We start from the raw sequence: 20495 nt of genomic DNA, 5'->3' as shown, positions 1-20495 counted from the left end.
GGTTCTGGCTCTTTGGTGGTTACCATAGAAACATAGGGCTGGAAAGGACCCCCTCAAGGTCATCTAGCCCAGCCCACTGTGCTGAGGCAAGGTTATGAAAGTTTACATGGTCCTTCTTGGGGAGAACGGGGAATGTTGTCCCAGGGTCCCGATCAAAGTGTTCATGTACCTAAGCTCCCCCCGTGATGTTCAATTCTGCATTTCTACTACAAACTATGTCACTATCCAGTTTCGCTACAGTGGCATGACTGCTGTGCCGCCACTCCCAGAGGCTGAGGTAGACGTGATTGCGTACAATCTGTGAAGCACTCGGATAAAAGGGAACCATTAAATGCCCACTATTAAGCTTTTCTATTTCAGCAGCCAGTTATTCTCTGCAGTTATAATGTGCAGGGCTAATAAGTATCTAAATGCCCTAAGTAACCAGCTGAGAATAGATCCCTCCAAAAGGTAAATGTAACCACTCCACAGTATATAATCTCACCAGGGTGCCTGGTAGAGAAACACATTAGAAGTCCATACACAAAAAGGTAACACAAACTTTTGGAATAAGAAGGAACCCCTTAGTAAAGCACAAAAATAAGAGGTTTTTGATGGACTTTGAAACAGAATTTTAATAGAAAAATATAAAAAAATGAAACAAAACTGGCCAGCTGAATGTTCAAGTCACTTAAAACCTCCAGCCATTCTGTCAATTAACTCTAGCCCTTTGCTCTTATGGAAGTCAGACAGACTTCTAAGCAAGTTGAATGTTCTCCCCTGAAACGGACGCCTTCAGATGCAACAACTTTTCAAAACAAATGAAAGCAAAGTGTGAGAGAAAACTTCTATGAAAAAAATACTTCACAAAGGTCCATAAAAGGAAAAAATGAACCAGAACCACTGGACACTTGCTGGCCAGAGTAGCACTGATTCTTTCCAACTGCAATGCCAGTATCTCAGGCATCTTTAAACTGTTGGGGCAAAGCTCTTAGTTACATCATTTGTTTGGGACCAAGGAGAAGGACGCATGTCTCTAGTCAGAGTTACTGGCTTTGGAAGAGATTAAAGGGATCCTTATAGCCAGTCCTCTAAAGTTAGATTGAAAAGTAAATCTCTTGACCTGGTTAAATAGATGAAGGTTGTTCAGACACACGGCATTCCTAATAGGTAGCTATATTGAGGGTTTCCCCTCAAGAGCCCAGTCTGAAATGAAGAGGGTATTAAGGAGCTGGGACCTGGATGGTCTGTATCCTGCACATGGACCAGATGTCGGACCTCCTGGTGGAAGAGAGGCGGTCACAAAGTGCTGCATGACATGATGAGTCATCAATTAGGAGATGCAATGGGGGGAAATCGGTCCTTAAACAGGAGGCTGGAAGTGTGTGTTGTTTCCTCTTAGAAATCACCCGGGGCATCAGGCCTGAGGTCCTATGTCAAGGAGCTCTGGAAAATACCAACTACATCAGTCAGAGCAGCCCCAAGGCCTCAAACCCAGGTAAGGGATTATTCCATGCATTTGCTCATCAAGTCTTTAAAGATGGCAGCTCCCTCCATAGGAGTAACTATCTTAAAGCAGGTTGGGAAACGGATGCATCACCCAGCACAGCACATGCACTAAAAGCAAAACTTCCACACGGGCAGGCAAGATATGTGCATTCACTTCAAAGTAGGAGAGATCTGTTGACACCATCAGGTTAAGGTGTTTAAAGGACCCTCTTCTATGCTATGTAAAAATGCACATATAGAGACAATAGCTCTAGTGAGAGTGCTCTGGTGACCCAAATCTAAGCATGTTTCACTCATTCCCACCCACACGTTTTACCAAGGTGAGCTATTTTATTTTCGATACAGAGACTGAGTTGCTATGCAAGGACTATTATTCACGGGTTCCTTCCTACATCATTTACCCTTTTCCCATGCCACCTGCAATACTACAGCTACCATGGGATCCCTTGTGGTGGTGAGACCCCCTAAATCCACCAAGTCCATCTCCTGGCAAGGGCAAGACAGTCTCCAGAGAGGATTCAAACTACTTAGACTGATACAGTCTTGCATAATACTAGCCACGATACCAAGAGATGACTTTTGCCAACTCAAGAGTGTCATGACAGCATACAACGCTCACTCTCCTGAGGTGGATTCTGCCTACTGACAGCATCACCTGTCCAAAATTGGGGGAGTCTAGTTCGTTCTTAAACCTGGTGTCCAATATGGTAGCACATTAAGGGCCAGATTATCAAGCCCATTCACTCCAATGGGAGTGCTTGAGTGAGTGCTCACATGTGAAAGAGCCACACACAACCTTGCTCTAATTTAGATGTTAAACTACTGTGCTCACTCAAAATTAAAACTCATTGAGCAAGCAGCCTGCTCATTATTTTCCTCCCCTTTCGCCAAGAGGGACCATGAAAACTTTTTACCTTTTAAGGTATGTCAACACTGCAGCTGTGAGGTGTGATTACAGCACGTGTAGACAGACCCCAGCTAGTTTTGATCTAGCTTTGGATCAAATCTAGTTCAAGAGCAGGGAAGCCTGGATAGCACGTATAGCAGCCACTCAAGTAGGTACCTGGGGTCCTGGGCGGGCCCCTATGTTGCATTTACACCTCCCAACTGCAGTGCAGACATACCCTGAGATTAGGGACTAACCCAATTATTGGCTGGGAGGGGTGGGGGAAAAAAGTTTTTCAGCCATCTTGCCTAAATCATGCCAATGCCTCTGTAGACACGCAACGTTTATTGGCTATAATTTGATGAGATTCTTATCAAACGCACGTAAAGAATGTAAAGAGTAGTAAGTATATTTTAATTACTTTATTGGGACTGCTATCTACATACAGTTCAGTTTTCCAAGTAGTCAAGGCAGTTACTTTTAAATAGTTTAACATGTCAGAATCATATAAAACACAGCTGGAACCAAGGTACAATAGAAATATATACATATTATGGTACATTGAGTGCTTTTGAATGTGGCTCATCTCATCTCTGGTAACTAAGGGTCTCATTCTGCTATGCTTTTAGACACATTGAGGAGCATCTTACTATGCACGCAGCTCCATTGGTCTCATATGGGGCTACTTATATAGTAAGGTGATACTCCGTGTGAATAAGGGTGGCAGAATCCAGCCCCAAGCAATTAAAAGTTGTGCTATACAGATACTGTAACACAAAAATGAGTTGTCACTTCTTGAATTAGACAAGATTAACACATTTGCCTGAACTCCTAGATTTATACAACAGCTAATGCAGCATCTGAGGAAGTGCTGCTTCATGATTGCAATTGTAGTTTATTATTTACTCTATGTACATACACCCGTGTTACAAAATTAAGAGAAAACATTGCACTAACCAGAGCCATAATACTGCGAGTTATAGTCCCCTGCATTAATACTTCAGGGATCCTGATCCAGCTCAGCTCCAGTCAGACACCAGCATCTCACCAGCCTAGTTTTTGCCCTGACAGGAGTTTTCAGATGTGAAACGCTGGCTTTTGTGTGCAAAAATACTGCTTGTTGCTTTCTTTTGGAGGAACTCAGTTTTGTAGCAGGTGAAATGCTAGAATAGTTCTTATCCTAATGGAGAACACCCATAAGGAGCTGCCAATTCCATTACTGTTGCTGATACTTCCTTCCTATTGCACAATATATAGCTATGTGCTGCGGCGCCTTTCAGTAGGTGTTGCCTCTTGAACTTTGCCCCAGTTGAATAAGATCATCAAGTACTTCAAATCTGTAAAACCTTCAAGATCACAGTGAATATCGGTGCCCCTTTATTTTCCAAGGCCAGCACTGTTTGTTATCAGCCTCAGTCAGACCAGGACAAGTAATTTACTGGCTGAGTGCTACCACCAACGTCACAGGAGAGATCCTGAGCTGATGTCAATTGGCATAACTCCATTGACCTCAGAAGAACTATGCCAGTTTGTACCTGCAGAGGATCTGGCCCTGAATTCAAGGGACATTTTCAGGTTTCAAGTACTAGTACTGCAAATCAGCTGGCCAAAGTGTGTACACACACACACACACACACAAAAAAGGCAGGTCTACATCTGTCTCTTTTCATGCAGTGCTGAAGGTCTCAGTCTGTTGATCCCAATGATGGGGAGTACTGACTATGTTACATCAGAACCATGGTTAGCAGAGTTACTAATAACCATCAGCTTAAGTAGCAGCAAAGGGAAAAAACCATACATCACTCTACAGAGTAACTATTCTTTGTATCAAAATGAGGATGTTGTGGAGTGTAAGGACTATAGCAGAGAGCAGAAACCTGAATGTTACCCATGTTCAGATTTGGTCTGTTACTCCTAACACACAGCTGATAAAATCCACTTGACAGTGTGTCAATTGAGCTGTCAGCGTGGGTTAGAGACGAGTGTATAAATTAGCTTTTCTGGGTCAGCTGGAGAAGAGTGAAATAAAAAGTGAAAACTTGTAATATAGACCTGGGGCAGCCATATAAGTCAGTGTCATGGGCTCTTTCTTTTGGGGAAGATGTGTAGTGATGCTTCCTCCTAGAGGTAGAAAAATCTACATACAATAGGAATGAAAACATGGTTGAGTTGCATTCTTAGTTAAAAGCAATAATTCCATGATACTGGGTAAGTCACTTGACCTTGTACAAAGCCAACTTAATTGTCAAACTGGGCAAAAAGCACAACCCCACTGAAAGCCAGATATATCCGGGTAAGCATGACTCTGATGCAAGTTAGAACATTAGAGGGAAGAAAATGCATAAACATGCAACAGCTGCACCTCAGGCATCAGTGCTTGACTCACTGGATTTATGGGATTCTGCTGTAGGGAGACATGCAGTATTGTCACCTTCAGCCATCCTTGGAGTGCACTGCAACTGCAAACTAGTTGATGACTAACGGATTCAGAAACACGAACAATCACGCTGTACAAAGGGAATGGGACTTCTCCAGCTTAAACCCAAGTTAGACTCCTCTCCTTCCTCATTCTACAGTAGGATCACCCAAATGTAAGAATCGAATGGAGTTTTTTGCTTGACAGGACATGAACGCTACAGCGGTGTCACTTAACAGCAGCTCAACACCAAGCTGCATTTTTATACGAACAACCTGGATCAGGTCACCACTGCTGAAATTTTTTAATTGCCCTATCCACCCTCTCTAACCCCCATGCTTGGGTATATGAATTACCATTACCCTAGAAAGAGAAATGTTGGGTAGAGGGAAATGCATAGTTAAGACTCAGTTACTGCACTGAAGCTAGTATTAGCGACAGCCCATCATAGCAGATAATGGCCCTGAATACTTGTGCCGTCTCAGACGTCACGTTTAATTTTGGCTGTTGCCTATGTCCTACAAGGCAAGTTCCAAGGACAATGGAACTTGCCTCTAACATACATACAATACCCTCATTTTACTGGCCTTTATTGTATTGAAGCTAAAATAAGGAAACTCTTGGCACGTCTACAAAAAAATAAGTAAAATGAATAAAAATGAAATAAGTGCTTATTTTCAAGTTGTGGCGAACCACAGATCCCTGCACATCATACCAAAAACACCTACTAATTCCGTTTCCACACAGAGCACCAAGAAAACTGAACATTCATTTCAATGCTGCAGAAGCAAATATTGTTTAGAAGGGTTTTCAATCTGGTTTATATGTATGAAATGTCACTGAGGTCTGAATGTGGAATCTTATCTTAAGAACGTAAGAAAAATATTGTGCTGGCAAGACTTTTTACTTTGAAGGAATGTGATAGTCAAAGTTTTGTGGGAATGAAATGAAATGATTGGAATTTATCTTCAAAGGACGTTAGTATCATTAAAAAAGAAGCTACCATTAAGGCAGCATGATTCATCATGCAAGACAAGGCAGTGCTTCTTGCACAGAAGTCTCTCTTGAAAGGGATAAGAGAGATCTATAGTTTAATTAGTTTGCTTCTGGGGCTTTGGGAATGTCTGGTTTACGTTCCTATTGTTTTCAGGTTTTTGCAGTGTTCGACTGCTCCATTTCTGTGTGAGGCTGCTGAAAACTAATTTATGACAGGCAGGGCAAATCGCACTTTACTGCAATGAACTTAGCTGCATAAAAGTTCAGTACAAATAAAAGGACAATGTAATGGTCATAGCTGGCTACAACACACACAAATATTGTTTACAGAAGCCTGTAAGAACGGAACTTGTAAAGTGCATAACAGGACAAGTTATTCACTCTGATTCTTACAAGGTCTGCTTCAGACCACTGCAGCAGTAATGAACATTGTGGATATGAATTGACTTAGATTTTCCATGACCAGGGTGCTTATTTCAAAGCTTTCTATGTCCCTTGCACTATCACACTAGACACTGATGCAAATCACACACATCCGCTCTACAGATTCAAACGCACGTTAGCCACTGTACAAGTTGTGTAATACTTGCAGAGCTCACCTATTTCTCTCCAAAGTGTTCCATCATAAACTGGCCAGCACCAGGTTTCAGTGCTCTGATATGTGGGACAGTGTACAAAAATCTGTATTGGATGCTGTCCTCTTTCCTGTGGCTGAGCTAATAAATCACCCAATTCTCAATCTTCTTGAGTAATATGTTCCAACTCTGATCCCTACAATAGCTTGCATCTGCCAGCCTTATCTGTAATCTCTCAGGTCAGAAACTGAAGTGCAGGTAAGATGCAGATTTTACATTTCAGATGCACGTGGCCTGTGCAGACGCAGGTTTGCAATCCTTTTGCCTACTGCAGGGAGCTGGAACGGCAACGTAAAGTCCAGGGTGTTTGTGTCCTCTTCTATCAGGAAATGTTTTCTTTCACTGTGCTTCCCCACCCACCACAACGTGTGCTTTAGCTCAGCAATTCAGACCCAGCCCTGTCCAATGATCTGGCACCATCAGGAAATACTTGTCCATTGCTTCACAAAACCTGGTCCGGTACAGTTCTGGAGAGACCACAGTTGGCATTTTACCTAGTGTTTAAAAGAGACAATGCCACAGTTTGAGATGGACCAGAGTTCACACAGGAAAAATCAGGTTTGTATTACAGTAGTACCTAGAGCCTTGGGGCTCTATAGCACGGACTGCTGCACCCACACACACCCACACCCACACAGTGTAAGAGTCTCTCAGCAAACAAGATAAAGGAAGTTGTAGCCCCATTTTACAGATGGGCTCGGAGACAGAAGTGACGTGACTAGTCCAACACCAGGCAGGGCAGAGCTGAGAACTGAACACAGACTCCAGTGTCCCAGTCAAGTGCCTCAGCCACAAGACAATTCTTCCTCTTCAGCTGCTGACAGCTCATTTGTAAGCATTTCCCCTTTGACCTCCCCACAACCGGCACAGGTGTAATGATACTAGAAAGTCACATGGTCAAGCACTCGTGCTGAGGGGAACTTCGACATCACAGCGAGTAGCGTGAGCCACTTCAGCATGGTTTGGGAAGGCAGTGTGGCTGTGATATCCGGGAGGAAGGGTCGCAGGCGGAAGAGAGGAATCAGATCTTCTGAGCACACGGGGTGCAAGGAGTTTTCACAGAAGAGATTTCATTCCCCAAAACCAAGAAAATGGGCATTTCTGAATCTGCTTTTAAAAGATTAGTGACCCCTGCAAATAACCCAACAATACGGAGATAGCGTTACTCTAAGACGGGAGAGCAGTGAGATACTTTTTGTAGGGCAGGGTCACCTACGTAATAGGCCAATTAACAGTACCACCCATGTAGATACATTGTGAGAACACAAGACTCTTACACTGTGCACAGCCTTGGGAATGAGGGAGAAGAGGAAAGAGTTGCAACAATAAATTTGTACGAGAGAAAAAGAGTGGTGGGGGTGAAGGGGAGAGAAAATAGTATTGCCTGAAATCTGTCAATAGCAGTGCCAATAGAGTGGGTTATCAGAAATAATATTGGGTGTGTCTTGGACTCACCTTGTCCTCCCAGGATGCCTGTTGACTTCACCACCATTTCAAGCTTTTTGTCCCAGGTAAAGGTGCGAATGTAATCTGTTACAAGTACAGAAAGACGCGTCATGAAGTTCATATTCCAAAGAGATATTTCTGGGTAATTAGAAATACATTCCTGGCATGTGGCAAAGAAATTCAAGTTGCTGCCAACAGAACAATTTCACATTCTTAGCCAGCGGTCTCTCCCGCTGGCAGGGGACATCGCTCAGTAGCAATGAGACCACACCAGCTGTTCACTGTGCACACACAGATATTGCTCAGATATGCTTTGCCTTCACTCACATTAGTGAGAGCTCCAAGCACCTTGGTATGAACTTTCCTTCATCCAGCTGACCCCAACCCTACATGTGCAAGGAGCCGCCCCACACTGGTCCTACAGTTCATAAGGTGGTTGATGATCAAGGGTGCCCAGCGATGGCTTAAGATCTAGCAACTCATTCATTTTAAGCTAGTATTATTACCCTTCATTAAAGTCTCTTTTGCCCACAAAAAGCATCTGGTGCGGCTTTCAGAGCACCTCCCAACTTTCCTTTATGGAAAGAAGGGCTGGGAATGCCAGAGGTTACCCTGAACAAAAGGAAAGGAGGACAGCATGGCTTGGGCAGGAAAGTCCCAGGTTGCTTCTAAACCTCTCTGCTTGGCACATGAACTAAAGTCAATACAGCTTCTCAGGCTTATGAGAAAAACATCGTTTTAAAAAAAAAATTCTTCATTAGGTGATCCTGCTTCTGTTATTGCTCTCCCACATGTTGTACAGAGTCCCTGTAAGCAACATCAATTAGTCTTCATCCTAGCACTTACTCATTGCAGTTGCCCAGCCTTATATTCAAGGCTTATTATTATTTACGGAAAGTGTTATTTTTAAGTGAATGTTGTTGCTTTCACGGAGACCTGCCGATTACAGATTTTCCATTCACTGCACAAATATTTTCCAATATTTACTGAAACCCCTTCAATAGCCCACGCTTTGTGGTGAGCTATGCACAAACAGTGGGGCAGAAGAAAATTTACTGAACAAAACGCAAACAATGATGGTCCTAGCATCAGCCCTTTGTGTAGCTATTCAAATGGCAATGACCTCGCCTCTTTTTAAAGCAGAACAAAGTGGGAACACTGATGCAGCCTGTTTTTGGATAAAAGTGGCATCTTTGTAAGCACAAAGAGTAGAATGCAAGAGGAATAAAAAACTATTCCCATCGGTTCTTCAGGGAATACTGAATTATTTTTCTCTTCTCAACTCAATCCAGCAATACTCAAGGCATGTTTCCCTGAGGGATTCAGGTTAAAAACAGAAGTGATTTCCAGAAAATAAATAAATAAATAAATTTTAGAGCGTGCGTGTGTGTAAATTATAGATGAACTACAACCAATTTTCACTTGAAAAGTTAAGAGCAGTCTGTATAAATGGACATTTGTAAGCAAAAGAATAAATGATGCAAAGCTTTAGATTGTATTAGGACCAGAGTTAGTTCTGTAGATCTTGAATTTGAATGTATTCAAAGTCACCTTAGTATGACAGGTACCAGCGGAAGTGATGGAGAAACAGCGTGACATGTAGTCAGAGATCCATATGCTTACTTCTCTGATATGTTTATTCATCATCCAGCAGAGGCAAATAAGCCTTCCATAATGCCTAAAATTTTGTACTATCACCATCTGTTTCAGGATATATGCAGGAACACCTAATCATCTGATGTAAAATGCTACCCAAATAACTAACAAATGCAGGTAGTGGTTATTATAGGAAAACAACAGATCCCGCCGTTAGCAGACAAGAGAAACAGATGAAGTGCCCATTTTTCCACTAAGTTTGCTTACAATGCTCTTGGTACAGAGCTAGCTCATCATATGAAGAGATTCACTACTTAGAAAGTTGGCTGACACTGCTTAAGTGACTGTGGGAATGAACATGCAAAATATACCTCTACCCCGATATAACGCAGGCCTCGGGAGCCAAAAAATCTTACCGCGTTATAGGTGAAACCGCGTTATATCGGGGTAGCAGCGGCAGGGCTCCGATGGTGATTTAAAGGGCCCGGGGCTCCCCACAGCGGCCAGAGCTCCGAGCCCTTTAAAGCACCGCCTGAGCCCGGGGGTAGCAGCGGCAGGGCTCCGACGGTGATTTAAAGGGCCCGGGGCTCCCCGCAGTGGGGGGGAGCTACCCCGGAGTAGTGGTGACAGGGCTCCAGCAGTGATTTAAAGAGCCCCGGGCTTCGGCCGCTGCAGGGAGCCCTGGGCCCTTTAAATCTCTGCCTGAGCCCCGCTGCCGGATATAACACAGCAAAGCAGCCCCGCCCCCCAGAGCGCTGCTTTACCACATTATATCTGAATTCGTGTTATATCGGGGTAGAGGTGTAGTGAAATATTTATCAGTGCTTTTCATTCAGAGGGAGCGCTACAATTTCACACTGTTTTCATTATATAAATTAGGAAACATCCCAGTATTGGTAGGTTTTTTCACCCCACCCCCCCTTTGCTCTCCCAAAAGACTCATAGGTTTGTGCAATTTCCAACTTTAGTTAAAAACAAAAACTTTTTGAAAGTAAGAAATCCCTGGAAATCAGTTATGGAGACCAACTAGGCCATCTAAATCCTTCCCAGGCTAACGCAAGAGATTGATCCCTCTACGACATTTAGTTTTGGCCAATCTAGTTAATTGTGCAGAATCAAAACCACCACTTAACGGAAGTACTGATTTACATTTACTGTACATGGAACATTTGGGGCTGCTGCTTTTAACGGCATGAAATTTTGGCTTCAGTTCTTTCAACTATTAAACACTGAAAGCCATTCTGAGAGCTCAATAGGAAGCACAGAGGATTCCCTAGCTCCCATCTTAAGAGACCTCAGTTTGGAAACATCCTTTGGGATGAGTTGGCATCTTTATTTTGAAAACCAATTTTCCCCTAAGGGGTTTCAAATATGGAATGTGGTGGATTCACCAGCCAAGCCTTTTATTCAAGATTGGCTGTCTAAGGAGTGTTCTAGTTCAACCATAAGTTATTAGGTGTGATACAGGAACGAACAGGTGAAATTCTACAGCCTGTACATCTAGGCTGACTTCCTGCATTGACCATAAGGTCCCTTCTAGTCTTAAAAAAAAAAAAAAAAAAAAAAAAATTTAAATCAAACCTATGCATTTTTTCTAGGCCCATCTCTGTAAGTTTATTGCAAGTTGACTTAAATTGCCATTCAGCTTGGACAGGAAAGGCAGTGAGGAGAAGTATGTAAGGTGGCATAAATAATCCACTCTCTATTTTAACATGGACTTTGACTCCAAGGCATGCAAATTAGACACCAACTTGACTTTACTTTAAATGACTGTAAAAGGTACTCAGCATGCATGTTAGCATTTGGACAGCTAGGGTTACGAGCAAACAGGCAGGCCGGAAAGAAAGGAGTGAGAGAAATCCTTAAGCTTTCACAGTCAGTGTGATCTTACTTCAGCAAGGTGAAAGGCAAGTGCTCATGACATGTGCCTTTGTTGAGTTGGGTGGATCCAGTGAATGTTTGAATGGGGTCATTCGCCCACATAATTCTTCAAATATATTAGCCACAGATATGGCTCTGACTCCAAGGGAGGCTTCAGAAAGGTTCACCGTGAACCGCCCCGCCGCCAACACACAGCTTAATTCAAAGGAAGATGCAGAAGTCACGAATAACCACAGATATGGTATGGTGGTGATAAGAAACACAAAGTCCATGAAAAAAGCAACAGAGGGTCCTGTGGCACCTTTAAGACTAACAGAAGTATTGGAGCATAAGCTTTCGTGGGTGAATGCCCACTTCATCAGACGCAAGGGCTCCCTGCGGAAAAGGTGCCACAGGACCTTCTGTTGCTTTTTACAGATTCAGACTAACACGGCTACCCCTCTGATACTAAAGTCCATGAAGTTAAAGTTAAGTACTTGAAAGAGCAAGAGCAAAGATTACATACCAATGATCCCAACCACCAGCTCATTGCTAGTATCATCGCGGCCAACCAGCAGAGAATAGTCAATGATGAGGTGGCTGGAAAGAAAGTGGGAATCGCTGTGGATGGAAGCCCTCAGCACAGCCTTGCAGTGAGAGCGGATATACAGAGGGTTGTCCCGTACCATCTTCAAGAGATTTTCATCTAGCAGGACAACGTCGCAGCTTTCCTTCCCAGTGTCTGTTTTCACATTTCTGTTCCGCAAGGAGCCCTTCAGGTCAAACACCTGGCAGGGGAGGACAAGAGCACTTTTTCATTGGAAGAAAGTCTGTTTTACCCACTTTCCACTCTGTTAGAGAGACCAGGGTATCAAAAACTACAAATTGTTTTACTAGGAGAGCATGAAATGTCAAATATCTTACCCTTAAATCAATTACTCCCAAGTTGTATATATAGGATTGAGTGGTAACTAATCAATGGACCTTGAAGAAGATGTCAGTACACTGCTTACAGATTTTATTGTATTATGATTTGGACTTTAAAGGTGACCTGACATATTTTCTTCTAAAACTGCTGAATATAAAAGAAAGCGGATGCTGCCACTTTTTGATGTTTGCATTCTGCTTATTGGGAACCCCACAGGTCAGTCGTAAGGAGAAGACATTCGGGAGAGGGTGAATCTTACATGAAACAGGCCATGGTGTGGCTGGGAAGGTCAGAGGATTAATTGTAGAATTGTAGCCAGTTGTGGTTGCTGCAAACACAGTACAAGATAGGCCATACAAACCTGTTGATCTGGCCTAGAAACCTGGTCCCTTCAGCTACCAAACAGCTGTGCTCCACCAGTCTAGCAAGAAGTTAAGCTCAAATATATAATGTCTCTGAGGCAGCAAGCCACCATAGGACAAGCAGATCACATATACATTAAAACCATTAGAATTAGATACAGCAGACACTATCATATGCTTAAACCACCACCACATTTCTTCAAATAGTAGTTTAGGCATAGGGTCAAGTTTTAACCACCTGGTAAGGATAGATGGTCAGCAATAAGCCTTTTTTGATCTAAAAAGATCAAGTCAAATTTTAAGTTGTGTGTGATTTTGGCTAATTTTCTTCTAACATTCAAAAAAATTCTGAGTCTTCAGTGTAAACCTTGCAGTTCAGGGCAAGCCACCGTGGATACCCAGAGATGCAAGGACAAATATAGGACATCTAATGGAAAAAAGGTTGCAATCTTAACTATAGCAATAGAAGCCATTTGAAGATGACACTTTTATGCCTTGTCTACATTACAGCGGGAGATCGATCTAAGTTACACAACTTCAGCTATGTGAATAACGTAGCTGAAGTGGACGTACTGAGATCTATTTACCGTGGGGTCCACACTACGCGAGGTTGACTGGAGACACTCTCCCGTCGACTCCCCTTGCGCTTCTTGTTTAGGTGAAGTACAGGAGTCGATGGGCGAGAGATCTGCGGTCGATTTAGCGAGTCTTCACTAGACCCACTAAATCGACCACCCATGCATCGATCACCATGTGTCGAACCCCGGATAAGTGTAGACAAGGCCTGAGTCAACATCTTTAGGGTGAAGATGCCCCATTAGTATCAGTGGCAGCCCTATTGCAGCTCTCTGTGTCGGAAGAAGCACTTTGGAAGAGAACGATGCATCGCATAGTTATTCCTCACCTGAGCCATTTTTCTGCCATAGAAAAGGTTTTCCATGACAAGCAGATCCAGCTTTTTCTCAGTGTTGTTCTGAGAGTTCTTGTATCCAATCCGATACACTCCAAGTATTTTGGCCAGTGCTGTTGGTTTCTGATCAAGAGAACAGAGTGATAACATTCCAATAGTTATGGTAGTAAGCGTTACATTTCTGTGCACCAGAACTTTCATTTTTCATCCCAATACATTTGATTTTTAAGTCCTGGCAAAATTTCTGCATTTTAAATTTAAAAACACATCCTTTCTTTCTATCAGACTGCCAATATATACCCAACTCCCCATTATACCTTTCATATCTGTTAATCAGGGCCGGCTCCAGGCACCAGCGCAGCAAGCAGGTGCTTGGGGCGGCCAATGGAAAGGGGGCGGCACGTCCGGCTCTTCGGCGGCAATTCAGCAGTGGGTCCCTCAGTCCCTCTCAGAGGGAAGGACCTGCCGCCGAATTGCCACCGAAGAATGAAGCGGCGGTGGTAGAGCTGACGTGGAATGGCGACCGATCGCGGCTTTTTTTGTTTGTTTTCCCGCCGCTTGGGGCGGCAAAAACCCTGGAGCCGGCCCTGCTGTTAGTCCCCCTCGTTTTAATACGACTGGCCTGAAAACAATTAACTATTTAAATAAAAGCCAAGTTCCAAACACCAGGCTATACAAGCTCCTACCTTCTGCTGAACAGCATTAGTGATGTAAGTGAAGTAGTGTGGGGCAAAGTCAAGGAAGGACTGGACCTCCAGACGGGGCATCTGCTTCAAAATGAATCTGTCATCTGTTTCAACATTAGAAAAAGGCTATGTCATTCCAGATGTAGGAAAACAACATTTACTGTAAATATACATAGAGACACCCCCCCCCAACCCCTTCAAAGAATCTAACTTCAACTGTGTACCTTATAAACTGTAATTTTCTCTTTAAACCTTAGCAGCAGAAAGTTGTGTCCATAGGCTTTACAGTTCTAGGTGTTGGTTCATTTGAAGGAATTAAAAACAAAAGTCTGATTTGCCTTAACCATGAAAGCCAGAAAGATTGAAAGAAAACTGTAATCATTCAATTATATTAAAAACTGGCATCCCTTGAAGCCATGAGAAAGTAGGAGTTTTATACTTAACCTCCTTGGCCAGCTATTTTCAGCACTGCTGAAGAGTGGGTACTGTTGGCATTTTCAGTGTGTGCTTTATGAAAGCCTGTCCTCCAGTTGTGCTTTGGGGTTTTCAGTTTAGTTCTCCAACCCCCCCAAGTGCCGCACTAAAGGTACAGAAAACACCCCTCCCACAAGAAATGGTTAAGAAGATTTTCACTATGAAAGGGGAAGAAATAAGCAAGCCAGTTTTACCTTCCGTCACATAGAACGCAGCTCCTGACTTGCCTCCACGGGCCTGCCAGGGCAGAGAGTGAGACAGGGAGCGGATGAAGTCCTCCTCACGGCTCCCGAGTATCACGTCACGCATCTTATGGAACTCCCCGGCATAATAAATCCGGCAATAGAATTTGGCATTAGCATCTGAAAACTCTGCAGAGAGATGTGGAGGGAGAAGGTCCTTCATTAATTAGAAAATGCAAGGCTTGTTTTCCCAAGAGAGATGGCCAGTCAGTAATATTTTTCAAGAGCTTTTAAGATCCCTTACCCTCACTACAAAAGTTATTTTTAAGTTACAGTTACTCTCTTATCCACCCCTATGCTTTAAGAGCGTAGAAAGCTGGCTAAGCAGTCATTAAAAAAGAAAAGGGTGGTTTTTGTTTTTATTTTAATACTGCCACAAAATTAGCCCATGTTACATCCCAATGGATAGCGCTTCAAAACAAGATGTGATGGTAATTTAGACTTTGTAGGGTTGTTTTTGTAATTAACACTTGGACTTGTCAGTAAGAATGCCATTGCACTGCAACCTGACATTTTCCTGCCCAAGTTGAACTGTCAACTCATCAACTCCAAGTTTTATTAGGGAGGTAGTGCTGTGTTTTGTGAAGAGGGCAGTATGCCACCAGGTGATTCTCAATTAAGAGCCCCAAATTATTTCCTACTCACGAAGTTCCACATGAGGATTTGCTAGCTGCTTCTTTTGTGCATCTCCTCCATCTGCTTCATCTGAAAAAGGCCAGGGGAACATTAAGTCAGGCATGTCTGTTTAGCACCATAAGCCAAGTTTTATAACAAGGTATGCTTAGTACTGAATAGAATTCACATCAAAGGAAGATCTTTGGGGTTTGCCAAAATGTTTATTTTTATTAGCAGCAGGCGTTCTAAAGCACCCCTCGAGAAGATGATTAGATACTGCATGAACAGTTAAAGAGTCACAATCACACACAAATCATTTATTTCACGAACTGAATTAGCCTCATTTCCACTATTCAAGGTCAAATTTGGCTTCAAATTACAAAAGTTAGAAAGAAGATTCAAACTCAGTGTGCTATAAAAAACCGATGGTCACTGGAAGAGTCCTCAAAACATATTGTAGGTAGATACTAAAGAAAACACATTGTTCATTAAACTTGCTGACAGATAACCGTGAAGTGAAAGAGTCATGTAACTAATTTCTTAGAAACAGTCTGGAGAGCAATTGTCTTACTCTAGTCCCTCCAGGCCAAGCTTCCCAATAGAACAGCTCTGGGTGAGAGTTTCGAGTGCCGCTACCACTCACACTAGAGAAGCATGACGACAGCACTAAGCGTTTTAGCCTATATGAATGCAGTTCCCCCACCCCCTTCCTTCTGTTTTTTACTACTCCATGAACTGAAGTGATACAGCAGACCAGGAAGTAAAGCGGAGAGATGGACTGAAGCCCGCTGGTTCACGCTACACCCGCCCAACTTGAAGGAATTTGGAAGACCCTGAAACCAAAGATGTATTGTTCTTGATACTATAGGCCTGGAGCCTTAAAAAAGGTCCCTTGTCTAGTAAAGAGGGAAGCTGGGATTTTCAAAAGGAGCCCATTGAATTTCAATGAGATTTGGGCACCTAACACTTACATTTCTTTGAAAATTCCAGCTGGAGTAGGTTTGGGGTTTTTTGTTTGTTTGTTTAAATAGACTAGATCTTGGGAGATGAAACAGTCCTAGTTGAAAGATGCAACTGATGAGAGAGCATACCTTGAGTCTCTGCTCCTTGGCTCTCCGGACCCTCCTTGCCCATCTGTCCAACCTGGTAGTAGGCACTATCTGCACCACGTAAGGTCTCTTTCTTCTGGGCAGACAGATCAGGGCTCTTCCCTCCTGTGCCACGGAAGAAGGACAGAACTCCGGAAACCTTTTTTGCTAAAGTGAGTGAGCAGAGGAAAGAGTGGACACCATTGTTTCTATAGTCACTACAACCCAGAAGCTTGTATCACAGAAATAGTCTCAAGTGACTTTTCCAGCAGTAGGGGAAAAGCCCATTCAACAGTAACCTATTTCCCATCCTCCAATCAATTTAAAAGTAACAGGTTAGTTGACCTAGTGTTACAGAATGCTACACCTTAATACTTCAGAAGTCATTGGAGAAACTGCACACATCAAACTGAGTTGACTGCTTAATTGCTACATTGGAGTGCTAAAGTGCCAATACTTTAAAAAAGGGGGGTGGGGAGGAAAAGAGACAAGCTGAAGAAAGCCTAACACATAGGCGATGTTCCCATGCTCACAATTTGATACACCTCTTAAAAAACAAAACAAAACCAGGAACCTTCCTGATTGTAAGAATCATTAGCATCTTGGAAACTTTTCTACTGAGAAGTACTCTTGGCATTTTACAGCTTCCCCTCCTCCCCAAATTTCAAAATATTTAACCAGTCGCCTTAAAAAAAAAAAAAAAAAAAAAAAAAAAACACAACTGGAGTTCTCTATGGGGCACAAAAGCCCAAAGAAGAATACTTAAGTCTGCTACATAAAAAAAGAACTGAGGTCATCTGTTACTAGAAGAGAAGAGAACCAGGAGAAAAACACCAGTGAGAGACTTGGTTTAAAATAGAGAGCAGGTAACAGACTGATTTTCAAGCCAATATCAGCAGTTCAAAAACTGAATTTACGATGCCCAACTTAGAACAAATTGGATTTGGTTTCCAAGTTATATTTTCCCTTTAACTTAGTTTCCATCCAAACCTACACTTAAGCTTATTTGATCTCAGTAATTAAATCAAAGCTGGCCTGTGATGTGGATACTATTTCTCTAAAACAACCTTACGCTGTTCTGCTTCGGCCGTGCGGTTTGCCTGTCCCACATTAGTCTCAGGCAATCGGACTGGGCTGCTGCTCTTTGGTTTGTTGTCCGACATACTGAAAGGGAAAGACATTCTGAATTATTTATAACCATACTAAGTTTTCCATGTGAACCAAATAAACTAATTGTTCACCCGGGCACTAGATTCTTTCATTCATTTAAAATGGGGGATAAAGTTAAAATTACATCCTCTTCCCCATACAGATTTAAAGAGTCATATTGTGGGGAGACATTCAACCCCTCGTGGACTTCCAGGCTTCCTTCCAAAATGACTCCTCTCCCTCAACTATCCAGGGAGGAGATCACCCACCCGTATCTCAGCGGGGAAGGCCCACTTGCCTGAGTGCAAAAACTGCTGCTCTAAATCACCAAGCTGAGTAAACATGACCATGGGCCTTGTCAATAACAGATTGTGCCAAACAGCACAGCTCCAGGATTGGGAGCAGCCCAATCACTGCACCCTAGTGTATATGCAACTCTGTGGAGAAGCTGGTTAGGAGGGTACAGGACAAGGGCCCACAGTCAGATGGGACCTCAATTACTGTTATGAGACAGCTGTTATTGAAACTGGGGACGACACCATCTGGACATTGGGTGCTGTCTGAAAATTGAAGTACTTGGCAGTTCCATAAGAGCACATTGAGGGGCCCCCAGCTATGATTTTGGCTCCTCCTCCCCCCAAACCATGACCACACTCAGCTCTCTCTAGAGCAGAGGTGGGCAAACTTTTTGGCCCGAGGGCCACATCTGGGTATGGAAATTGTATAGCGGGCCATGAATGCTCACAAAATTGGGGTTGGGGTATAGGAGGGGAATGAGAGCTCTGGCTGGGGGTGCAGGCTCTGTGGTGGGGCTGGGGATGAGGGGTTTGGGGTGCAGGAGGGTGCTCTGGGCTGGGACAGAGGGGTTCGGAGGGCAGGAGGGGGATCAGGGCTGGCGGTTGGGATGCAGGGGGTGGCTCAGGGGTGCAGGTTCCGGGCAGCGCTTACCTCAAGCGGCTCCCGGAAGCAGCAAAACGTCCCCCCCCAGAGCTCCTAAGTGGAGGCACTGCCAAAGGGCTCTGTGGCGCGCTGCCCTGTCCACAGGCGCCGCCCCTACAGCTCCCATTGGTTGTGCAAAGCAGAGCCCCCAGGCTGCCCCTATGCATAGGAGCCATAGGGGGGACAGGCCGCAGCTTCCAGGAGCTGTGTAGAGTGGCCACGGACCCTGCTCCCCAGCTGGAGCACTGGAGCAGAGCAAGCCCCAGACCCTGCTCCCCAGCAGGAGCGTGAGGGCTGGATTAAAACGGCTGGTGGGCCAGATGCAGCCCGCAGTTTGCCCACCCCTGTTCTAGAATATTGCCAAGCCTGCTATGAGCCAGTCTGTCACCTGTTTGGTGGAAGCCCTTCTTCAGAACTGCTCTTCAGAGATGCTTTGGATAACTCATCTAAGCCATTTCTGTATTCTTTGCAACTGAAAGGGAAAGATTAACAGTTTGTTACAATTCCTACAATACCGACCCATTTGCTTTAATTCAGAGGCAGCAGCAAGTAGGAGAACCACCCCCTAGAGATATGATACCCACCTTGTAGCACAGGGTCCTTGAGAAACTATTTTACTCTGTTCTGTGACAACTAGCTCTGAACTCTAGTTATTTTTATCTAAAAGGATTTTTCAGAAAGCTGCAGACAGTCTAATTTCCCCACGTACAAGGGCTGTCACTTCAATTTCGCAAGGAGCTCTCATATGGGGCTAGAAGAAAGTCTCACATTTATAGAAGTAGCGGCTGCAAAGGGTTTTCACATGTTCCTTGAACAGAAAGGCCACTGAAGATTTCTTAGACATTTGGGATAAACCCAATGAAGAGTGAATCAATTTAAATACCTGAGCGCAAAAGCTATGATGGAGCTTGGTTCCTTTTCACAGACTGCAATGGGTACCCGTTCATGTTCATACATTAGGTAGTGCTTATCTGGGTCACTGTATAAAAACCAGAATAGATTATTCTTTTAGGATAGCCGCTCCAGGCAAGTGAAGGAGCAACAGGTGGAGTTTTTGGTGAAATTCAGATTTCACCAAATACACCCCAGACAAGTGATTCTGTGACTTGGATGCCTCATATGGACTTGTAAAAGGTATTGGCTTCTCTCATCACAAATATTTGTAGACGGCACATTAGCCACAGGCTAGAGTAATTTAAAATTCCATTATGTACTACAGGTGGTGGTGGAGGAGAGTAGAAAGATTAACATGTTAGAGAAAACAGGGTTCGCTTCAAGCAAGTTATATACTATTGGATGTTATGAACACACTATTAATCCAGTGATGTTTATGTGCAGGGAAAGCCAAGTTATGACTATTGGTTTCTCTGTTCAGCAAGAGCAGTTGCACAGATTTCAGTTTCTGTAGCTAAGCCAGGACATCAGTTTTGTATTTGACACACAACACAATTTTCATGCCCATTGGTAGCACCATATATTACTTACAAGGGGAATGGAATGGGATTATAGCTGTTTCCAGGCAACAAATTTGCCAAAATAGCTTTCATAGTAGATTTCTCCTTCACCTGGCTGTCTGTAGATCCCAACAAGTGTCCATCAAATACATCTAGAATGAGGGTATGACTATTAATTGTGGGTCATGAAGCATACACCAGAACAATCAAACTTTACTTGAATTTCCACATGGGCAGTAATCTTGGGAAATAAAAAATTCCTTGTTCTATCATACATTTCACTGGAGGAGGTCAAAGAAATTCACATGTAAATGTAAGTATCATT

General features: G+C 43.4%; 1 protein-coding gene across 3 annotated transcripts in view; it reads right to left on the bottom strand.

Moving 5' to 3' along the window:
• Positions 1–6799: 6799 nt before the first annotated feature.
• Positions 6800–20495, bottom strand: part of PIKFYVE (phosphoinositide kinase, FYVE-type zinc finger containing) — a 95855-nt gene continuing 82159 nt past the window's right edge. For all 3 annotated transcript variants that reach the window (XM_065413282.1, XM_065413281.1, XM_065413280.1), the window contains 12 exons: positions 20202–20322; positions 19600–19695; positions 19105–19188; positions 17701–17792; positions 16632–16796; positions 15571–15630; positions 14878–15054; positions 14210–14313; positions 13518–13646; positions 11850–12111; positions 7877–7951; positions 6800–6915 (listed from right to left, as the gene is read on the bottom strand). In XM_065413282.1, the coding sequence (XP_065269354.1) occupies positions 6800–6915; positions 7877–7951; positions 11850–12111; positions 13518–13646; positions 14210–14313; positions 14878–15054; positions 15571–15630; positions 16632–16796; positions 17701–17792; positions 19105–19188; positions 19600–19695; positions 20202–20322 (1481 nt within the window). The remainder of the gene's footprint in view (positions 6916–7876; positions 7952–11849; positions 12112–13517; positions 13647–14209; positions 14314–14877; positions 15055–15570; positions 15631–16631; positions 16797–17700; positions 17793–19104; positions 19189–19599; positions 19696–20201; positions 20323–20495) is intronic.

The sequence above is a fragment of the Emys orbicularis genome, chromosome 11 (genome assembly GCF_028017835.1).
Source record: "Emys orbicularis isolate rEmyOrb1 chromosome 11, rEmyOrb1.hap1, whole genome shotgun sequence".
NCBI lineage: Eukaryota > Metazoa > Chordata > Testudines > Emydidae > Emys > Emys orbicularis.
Note: the sequence above shows the minus strand (reverse complement) of the source record. Positions and strands in the feature narration are given on the sequence as shown.